Consider the following 9,433-nt stretch of genomic DNA (forward strand, 5'->3'; position numbering starts at 1 on the left):
TCTCTCTCTCTCTCTCTCTCTCTCTCTCTCTTTCTCTCTCTACTACAATGCATACATGTGTGCATTAGATCAGGGAACCGTTGTGCTGCACTATGCTGAAACAGCATTTTCAGCATTTGATTTTCTACCTGCGAACGAACGAAAAAGAAGAATTTTGCATATGTTTTCTTTGACACACATTCCGTCGTCGCTCGTCGGCACTATCGATCAATGCTTGTGCGCATGAGGCAATTGTCATTCTCGTTAGCTTTTTTTTTTCCTTCTTTACTTTGTGTTTGCAACATTTTGCCGGCACACTGGTACACTATCGTTGTCATTACAAACCCCACAATCGATTTTCACACGTGAACGAGCACAGATCAGAACTTGTTTTATTCCGAAAAAAAAAATCTATCTCGTGTTGCAATTCGATCCAAAGCAAAAGGAGAAGAGAAGAGAAAAAATCGCACGCACTCGTCATTTCTGGTTGGCGGTGCAATTTCGATTGAGTAAATTAGCTAAAATGAATTCTTCTGGAGCAGTTTTTTCCTAATTTGGATTTGGTTTACATTTTTTTTTTTTTTCTTGTTTTGCTACAAAAACTAGTTGAAGGCATTTGAAACGCCGTCACTTCGTGCTGCATTAGAAACTGCCAAAGATAAATTATTGGAATCACAGCATAACTTAGAGACCATGCGCACCAAATGCAACTATCTCGAAGAACAAATGATTGCAAAGGAAAATCTCTTCAGTACACATCAGCTCACACTGAAAGAAGCCAGCGAACGTGAACTGGAAAAATGTGAGTTTGCATTTTCGATTTATAAATATTTAGTGTGTGCGTTTTATCAAAACTAATTTCGAAACTTTCTTTTTTTTTCTTCTTTCTTTTTTTGGAACGAATAAAAAAAAATTTAAAAAAAATGTGGCGTTTAGTTAAATTGAGTATACGCGAAACTGAGAAATCGGCACAGGAGCAAATCCAAACGTTGCAGTATGAATTGGCTGAAATCAATCAACGCAATGCCGAAGCATTGAAATCATGCCAAATGAAAGCAGACAGACGATGCAGTGAACTGGAAAAGCAACTGCAACTGTCCCGTGACAGAGAATTAGAGCTAGTGCAACGGTTGAACAGTTTCACTGTAACGGAGAATCAATTACGCGATAAAGTGCAAGCTAGTGAACAGGAGTTTAGTGAGCGTTTGATTGCCGCCACCGCACGTGAACGTGAATTAAATGAAAAGGTTGCACAGCTAATGCGTCAATTCAAAACCGGCGAAGATAAACGGTATGAATTGGAAGAGAAACTGAAATTGGCCAACGATGAAACGAATGTGTTACGACGACGGCGCAACAGTAGCGAACATTCAATACCAAATGGCAATGTTTCGGTACCAAATCCATCGGGTAGTTCGACGATGCTCGAGGAAGAAGTGTTAAGCCTGCGATGTGTGTTGGACATGAAATTGAATGAAATTTCGGAGCTGCGAAAGCAAAATCAGTCAATGGTGCAGGCTCAGGATGAATTGCCCAAAGCACAGCTCAAAATTTCCATTCTAGAAACACGGCTTGAGGACCTCACTATTCAGCTCAAGACTAGAGTCGAAGAAGAACAGTAAGATTGAAATAAATCATAGTTTTTTCGTTTAACCAATGTCACTAATTCCGCTTTTTTTTGTCATTTTACAGAGAGCTGTCAATGCGAAACCGAAGCCTACAAGATACGCTTTGTCAAGAGGTGAAGAATCGCACACGGTTGGCCCTTCACAACGAAGAATTGCAATGGAAACTGAAGCAAAACTCGGAAAAATACACCACAACATTGAGTGAACTGTCGAAAAGTTACCAAGATCCATCACTGCTGGCCGATTTCAAGAACAGCTTGTACGCACCGATTTCGGAAACAAGCCACGAAAACTTTAGCGATACACTGCAAATGGGTACATCGCCACCGTCATCGCCGGTGGTCAAGGGTGTCGTTGAGAAATGTGATTCAGTGTCATATGTATTGGAATTGAATGACGACTTGGAATCAGCCGAAGCAGTGGCCAGTCGCGTAGTCAAACGAGCCGGATCGTTTCGAGTGAATAATTTCAAAGAGCGTTCACCATCGTTCAAGCGACAATTATCACTTGGAGGTGCGAATGTGCTGTGCCAATCGGCATCAGCCACCTCATTGTCACGGCAACATTCCGATTCACCAGTCAAGAATATTGGTGCATCCATTAAACTACAAAGAAGTTCCCGCACACGATCCAATTCGCTGAATGCAAGCAATGAACCAAAGACAACACCGAACCATCATCACCGTTTGCCCGAGATGACACCCATCGATTACACAAAATGGCAACGTTCACTGAGAACAACATCGACAAGCAGCCCATTGTCTTCACGGCCACACAAGAGTGATGGTCAAGCGAATGGGTTAACTGAAGTCGATTCGGTGAACAGAGAGAGCATTCGATCAAGTTTCACATCGGTAGATGATGTTGAATGTGATTTGGCAAAGGAATACATGTCATCGTCACGAAGTGACATATGTACAACATTGATTCCGGTACAAAATGCGGCTGATAAGCGCCAACACATGAAAAAGCGTCAACACATCAAAGAATCGGCCGGCGAAGCAATGGTTTCACAGCAAAGTGAAGACGATCAATCGTCTGGCTCAGAGATGGATTCAATGTCAGCATCGTCGAGCAGCGCCGCATCACCGTCGCATTCCGAAGTAAGCAAACATCGGCATTTGTCACTTGACGAAGCGGTGTTCATGAATAAGATTGTAGCTAGTCTAAGTACGCGTAGCACTCCAATGGAAGTGAGTTGGTCGGAAGACGGTGACAATGAACCGTATGCTCAAGAATCGAGTGCATGATCTGAAGATAGCTTTTAAGTTTGTTATACTTACTAATTATATTATTTATGTATCAGTTGATGGCTCTCATTTTAAATACTTGAAGGTTTATACATTTAATTCGATTCATGTTATGACTTTTCGTTAGAAGTATATTTGAGACATTTGTTCTCCATATGGAATTTATTGGCATAAAGAGCATTTTGTGGTTACAAAATATCACAGCAATCAAGTAACAAAAGATTGTTGGCCATTTGATGCTTGCAATGAGTTTTTGTGTGAGTATTTTGTGTTGAGATTAGATTAACATTTTGATTGGGCTGAAATTTCATATTTCCTTTTCTGTTCACTGCAGGCAGCCTAAATGTTCAGAAACAGGGCCGCGTGGCATAACGATTGATTGAAATTTGAATTGTTTGATTGATTGTCTTTGTGGAGAGAATAATTTGAAAGTTAAACAGAAAAGTTTCTCTTCTTTCGCACTCTCATAGACAAATCTAAGTCAGTGTTCAACGAAATGGTTATCAATTCCAACCGATTAAATGTCAACAAGTGCGCATCATAAAATTTTAAACATTCATTCTGCACGTTTTTTTTTTCCAAATGCATCTGACCCAATGATCAAATCAAAAAAATCAGAATACATTTTTAAAGATAAACAAATTCGGGTTTCAAATTTGCTAAAGCCCACAAATTTCATTTGTATCAACTGAAACTGACCAGAGAAAACTGTACATTTTTATAATCCTAATTCATAATTCAAACCATTGATTAGTTTAAGTCAGATTAGAATCAGACTATATATAAATATCAATTGAGTCGTTTCATATGAAATTGTTTATTTGAAAATGAGATAAATTCAATGCGAAAAGTGATCAACAACTCAACAGTTGCTGACTGTGAAGAGATCGATCACTCGACTGCGTGAGAATCAACAGAAAAATAAGTCATTTCAACACGTATCAAAATGAAAATATTTAACTAGAAATTTTAAGGAAATGACTAAAGTGTATTTAAAGTGGAAAAAAAACATAAAATATTAATGAGATATGAAAAAAAAATATGAGCTGTTATTAGAATAACATTATATTTGTTCTCTTGCAAGAAAAATTCAATCCGATTGAGATAAAATGTGTTTAAATAAAGCAAAAATGATTACAGTACAATAGAAAAATGGGATGGTTTTCATTCAATAACATGATTTTTATTTGAATTTGGTTGTTTTTCTGGTGAAAAAATCAAATGTATTCCTATTCTTCATGTGGCTCATATAAAAATGTCGTAAAATTGTCTTTTCTCTGATGAAAAATTATTATTTTTTTCTCATTTTAAATGAGTCCATTGAAAAATCACGAAAAGAATTGAATTTCAAACGGAAATTTTGACCAAAATATCCCCACATGCAATATCAGCACAGTAAATCGTACTAGATTTCCATCATTTGACAGTTCCCACTGTCGCATACATACAAAAGAGCACGTGAACCATGCTTTGACAGCTCTGCTTGACATTCCTTTACAAAACAAAACAATATCTTGCACACAAGCGTGCTGCATTTCATTTGCTGATTTTAATTGGAAATAATTTAATTTCGACGCATCATCAAGGGCATCATTTAGCATAGATCACATCAAAAACCAACAAAATGTCTGAGTAAGTAAAATTGATCGAATTAAAATCGGGGAATTCAATGTGTTCAATTGAAAACATGTTCCCATGAACATTGAACGTGTGTATATTTATATGTGGACATAACCTCACATTTCGACGCACATTTTATACCGTTTCTATGGTCTTTCTTCATGCCAAATTACCATTTATATACCATTTTCAAAAGCATTGATTCGAATGTTTCTTTTCATTTTGCAGTAAATATGCGGTTTCAAATAAGCTCCCTGCCAAGCAGGTGAATGTAATGACACATCGCAAACGTCGTTTGCGTGAGGAACAATCACATCATCGTGTCAAGCGACTGAATCGTTCATTCAAATTGCGAAGCAAGAAGCGTGACTACAAAAAGCCCGAATATTTCATTACGGAATTTTTGAAAGCCGAACGTGATGCCAAACGAATGCGTCGTGTTGTTATGAAAAACAATTTCTTCCAGAGCGTTGACGACAACGAACCAAAACTATTGGTTGTGATGCGCCATCGTGCTCACAAAATTGCATCAAAAGAATGTAGTTTGATTTTGAATAGTTTGGGTTTGTCACGTTTACACAACACCGTTCTGCTGAAAAACAATTCCGAATCGTTGGCACTGTTGAAATTGGTCGAACCGTATGTGGTGTTTGGCTATCCAACCATTCAAACCGTTCGTGATTTGATCTTTAAACATGGATTCCTACGGATAAACGGCAAACGCACAGCCATCAACTCCAACAAACTGATTGAAGAGCATTTGGGCCAGTACGGATGCATTTGTATTGAAGATATTGTTCATGATCTATTCACCGTTTCGGATAACTTCAAAAATGTTCGCAGTTTACTGCTACCATTTTCGGTGAGTATACTGTTGATCTAATTTTGTTTTTCATTTTCTTGGTTCTCCAATAAAGAAATACGGTGACATAGACAGAAAAAAAAGGACAAGTTGTTGTTCAACCATTTAAAAACAAATCCGAAGCCATTTGACAAATTTCATCGGAATTTTCCAATCCATTTGGAAGCTTTACTCCGTTTGATAATCTGCAAGGCGATTTTGATGCTCTTTGAACCATTTTACAAATGAATTTTATCACATAAAACAGATCAAGTGTCAATGAGTCACCCTTAAACCTGACTAATCGTAATGAATTTTATTTTTCGTTCAACAGCTAAAAGCACCCCGAGACGGATGGTCGAAGAAGATTGGCGTCAGCTACAGTCGAGGCGGCGAATATGGCAACCGAAAACAGGAGATTAATGCTCTTATCGAACGTTGTTTGTAAAATCTTTCATTATCTGCTCGCACTGTAAAAACAATCTATAGAATAAAATCCCGAAAAAATATTTGCGACATTTGTGTCAACAGAACATGGTGATTTGATTTTAAATCGAGTAAAAATTTTAGTTGTTAAAGAATTTTTCAGATTTTCAAAGCAAAACGACGACGCCTTTTTTTTGCTGAAAGATAATGACTGCATTACGTATTTAGTTTCGATATCTCTATTTCGATTAGTCAACGCAAAAAAACTGTCCAAACGTTCCAAAACAGAATAGAGAGAGAAAACAATCAGATAAACTGCATTTTGTGCTGATGTCTCGTTCGATTGGTTTTCGATGCATTTTTGTGTAACCGGATATTGTGTGCTATTAGCTGAACGTTTTCCAAAAATGCTCACCCGTCGTCGTCGTCGTCGTCGTTGTCGCACAATCTAAACCTGTTTCGATGAGTTCTCTGTAAACCATTTATTAATACAAAAGTAAATTGAGCGGCACCTTGAGGCACATGCGATTTGATAGTACTTAGAAATTGCGTCGCATCAACAATGTCATTCCAATTTTAGAATTCATAAAAATTATTTCATTCAAATTACTTGATTTGATCGTCAGTGTTATAACCTTCTTTTTGGTTGGGTCCGTCGTCGATTTGACGCCGTTGAAGATATAAAAAGAGAAAAAAATATACGAACCAAAGTCGAATGGTTCGCACTTTGCTCTTTTTGGGTGTGCGTGATCATTGCGAGAAAAGTATCACATTGCGAAAAGGTAAATGATGAGCCAGAGCTTCGAACGGATGAGAAGGAAGACCTCTGTCGATTTTTAATGAGCTCATCGGATGCTCATGCACATACAACCCAAAATTATGTGCATGCACTTTGTTCTCTGCTATCTCTTTGCCAATTTTCTAACAGTTTAGTCGCAAATCCGGAGGAGATAATGAAAAACCGTAGAAACGGTCGTATCGAATTAAAAGAAGACGCTCAGGTAGTATAAAGGCACCGGAATTTCATACGTGACTGTCGTAATTGCGCTCTTGCTGGGATGCGAGGTGATAACAGGACAACACGAAACAATGACCAATCAAATCACATACACGTAAGCAGTGATAGAATCATACCCAAAGGAATTCTGTATGGTCAAACGCAATTGAATTGTTATCATCTGAAAAATGTTTGCTGTCATATCATCTTTGCAAATGCGACTATCCATACTCCATACGTAAATGCTGTACGTGCTTTGAAATCTTGCATTTGTCTTAATGCGCTTTTTGTCACACACTCAAATAGAGATAGTGTGCGACATACTCAATGTTTGGGTATTTTTCCCATTCTCTCTCTCTCTCTCTTTCTATCTTATTCGCATTCGGATATTTCCATTCATAAGCACCATATAAAGTAGCAAGCATACACACATACTCGCACACATAAGCCACCAAAAATGTTTACTACTCATTCCTCTTATTCCGGCTTTTGACGTTCGCTTGTTTTCTTGTTTGTTGTTATTGTTTACGTGTTTTACGTTACATTCGTTCGTTTTTGTTTTTTTCTTGAGAATCGAGGTTTGTCGTCATCGTCAGAGCATTTGTTTGCTTCGAATATTGACTGCATATCATCGTCGATTTGTGTTCAGTCTACCGATGCTCATTGAACTGGTTACACAAAACCTCTCGTAGTTTCCCAACTTCATTGAAGCTGCTCGTTAATAAAACAAAGTTGTTTACACAAAGTGAAATCCATCGATTTGCGTTTGCCCATAAATTAGCAACAAATTAAAACTTTCCCAAGTCGTAGACAATAAAAGTGATTAAAATCCGGTGGATTTGCGTATTTTTCTTCAGTACCAGAGTTGAGTGTTGTTGAAGAAGAAAAACAAAAGACAGTTAAAGTTAATTGTAACAAAAGTGAAGAGAATTTTTAATTCAAAAAAATAAACAAAATAGTAAATTGGTGCATAATGAGAAACGGAAACGATAACCGACTAAGCAATAGTTTGGAGACAATACCTGAGGAAGGAAATGATTTGCCACGAATTAGTGAACTCATACCAAAATCACCGGAGACTCGGAAGCGAGAGGAAGAATGCTCCCAACTGTATGAATCGCATAAACAACACATCGAAGCCTTCTACGAAATGTGGATCATGCAACGCAGCCTGAATTTATTGAAACCCAAACGGATCTTTCTCAACGAACGGTATTTGGTGGGAAATTACGTCGATTAAAGCCATGTAAATCGTTTCGCATCCAACATCGTCGCCCACCACAATGTCAACTTGACCAGCCAAATTATGTGGTGTTAATTGCAAAACGAGTCCGTGTGGCGCGAGTCTGGTTGATCGAAATACACATTTTTGGCAGCATGGCGCTGGTTGTGTGAGCTTGTGTGTGATAAATGTGGTGCCATTCCATTTCATTTACATAACTATGCGCTGTTTTACTACGCTAACGATTTATGAATTAAAAATGACTCATTCCTGTTCGCTGATTCTTAACATTCATCGTAATCATAAACTCAAGTCATTGCTGAATTCGCGGGAATGACGCCGTGTTCCATGAAATTTGAATCGTAATTGATTAACTGGTTTTCGCTATGGCATCACACACAAATGAACAAATTCAGCGCTAGTAAAAGGAGCAAAGACAAAACAGCAACAACAAAAACTTTCGTTCAATTCAAACCGGAGTCACTCGTATGTTATCAGTATTTTGGCATCGCACCATTTATTAAAGGCTTACTTGTTTTTTTTTTTTCGGTACTTTGTATTTTGTTTCAATTGACCAAGGTCACATTGTTGTTATGGTTTTTGAAAATGAAATTGTTCGCCAATATTTTTTTTTTCTATGAAAAAGAGAGACGTAACCGTTTGTCGTTTTAAGGTCCAATACACCAAAATGGAACAGAGAGAGAGAGAGAGAAAGAGAAAAAAAGCAGTTGTACATAGTCAACGATCAGTTTTAGGCATTACGTGTACAGCTAAACTTGTATTTTTTTTTGTTTAACTAAGTGTAGACAACGATCCAAACTAGAGTAGCAATAAATTTTTATTAAACACAATTGTTGTGAGGCATTTCTTTTCGGAAATGCCTTTTTCACAGCAGCGTCAAATTGAAAACAAACCATTTATTGCTGTTATCGACTAAACCTTAGGCTAAGAATCGAGCTAAGAATAGAAATAAAGAATATTTTTTGAAATTGAACTCGTGTCTTTTTTTGCATTGGTTCTTGTTCTGGTTTACATTTCCGTATTATCTTGATTTCGACCGATAAGAAACATATTGATATGGCTTTGATCATTCTTTTTCCCCCGAAATAACTGCAATAAAAAAAAACAGAAATGAATAACACATTTTTTTTACAGTTACAAGCAATTTACAGTGATTCACTTCAATGTGAATGTACTTTGTACTTCCAGGAACTCTGCTGTTTGCACCGAATCAAGGTTTTTCGCTTACATAGACTTTACTTACCGAAAATGCAAACGCTGCAATCGTTAACTTCTTTTCTGTTGAAATTGAATCTGACTAACTCATTTCTAAACTAAAGTTTAATTCAGAATTTCATACAATGAAAAAAAAAAATGAGTAAAACAAAAGACGATTGCTTTTTCATTGTTTCATCAGACGATTGCTTATTACTCCGTTCATGTTTCTTATGATTCGATTATGTTTGTTTG

General features: G+C 37.2%; 2 protein-coding genes across 5 annotated transcripts in view; both read left to right on the forward strand.

Annotated features, from left to right (window-relative positions):
- LOC129567373 (uncharacterized) overlaps window positions 1-4,010 on the forward strand; it is a 32,315-nt gene extending 28,305 nt beyond the window's left edge. For all 4 annotated transcript variants that reach the window (XM_055444191.1, XM_055444192.1, XM_055444195.1 and 1 more), the window contains 3 exons: window positions 586-781; window positions 916-1,597; window positions 1,672-4,010. In XM_055444191.1, the coding sequence (XP_055300166.1) occupies window positions 586-781; window positions 916-1,597; window positions 1,672-2,857 (2,064 nt within the window). In that variant the 3' untranslated portion in view covers window positions 2,858-4,010. The remainder of the gene's footprint in view (window positions 1-585; window positions 782-915; window positions 1,598-1,671) is intronic.
- Window positions 4,011-4,330: 320 nt separating this feature from the next.
- On the forward strand, window positions 4,331-8,957 carry LOC129567377 (60S ribosomal protein L7). Its single transcript, XM_055444202.1, has 3 exons — window positions 4,331-4,489; window positions 4,706-5,339; window positions 5,653-8,957. Exons 1-3 carry the CDS (start codon window positions 4,482-4,484, stop codon window positions 5,764-5,766), a joined length of 756 nt encoding a protein of 251 aa, XP_055300177.1. The 5' UTR covers window positions 4,331-4,481; the 3' UTR covers window positions 5,767-8,957.
- The last annotated feature ends 476 nt before the right edge of the window (window positions 8,958-9,433 follow it).

Source organism: Sitodiplosis mosellana, unplaced genomic scaffold, assembly GCF_009176505.1.
Source record: "Sitodiplosis mosellana isolate CC-2019 unplaced genomic scaffold, AAFC_SMos_1.0 Smas_scaffold_11, whole genome shotgun sequence".
NCBI classification, from domain to species: domain Eukaryota; kingdom Metazoa; phylum Arthropoda; class Insecta; order Diptera; family Cecidomyiidae; genus Sitodiplosis; species Sitodiplosis mosellana.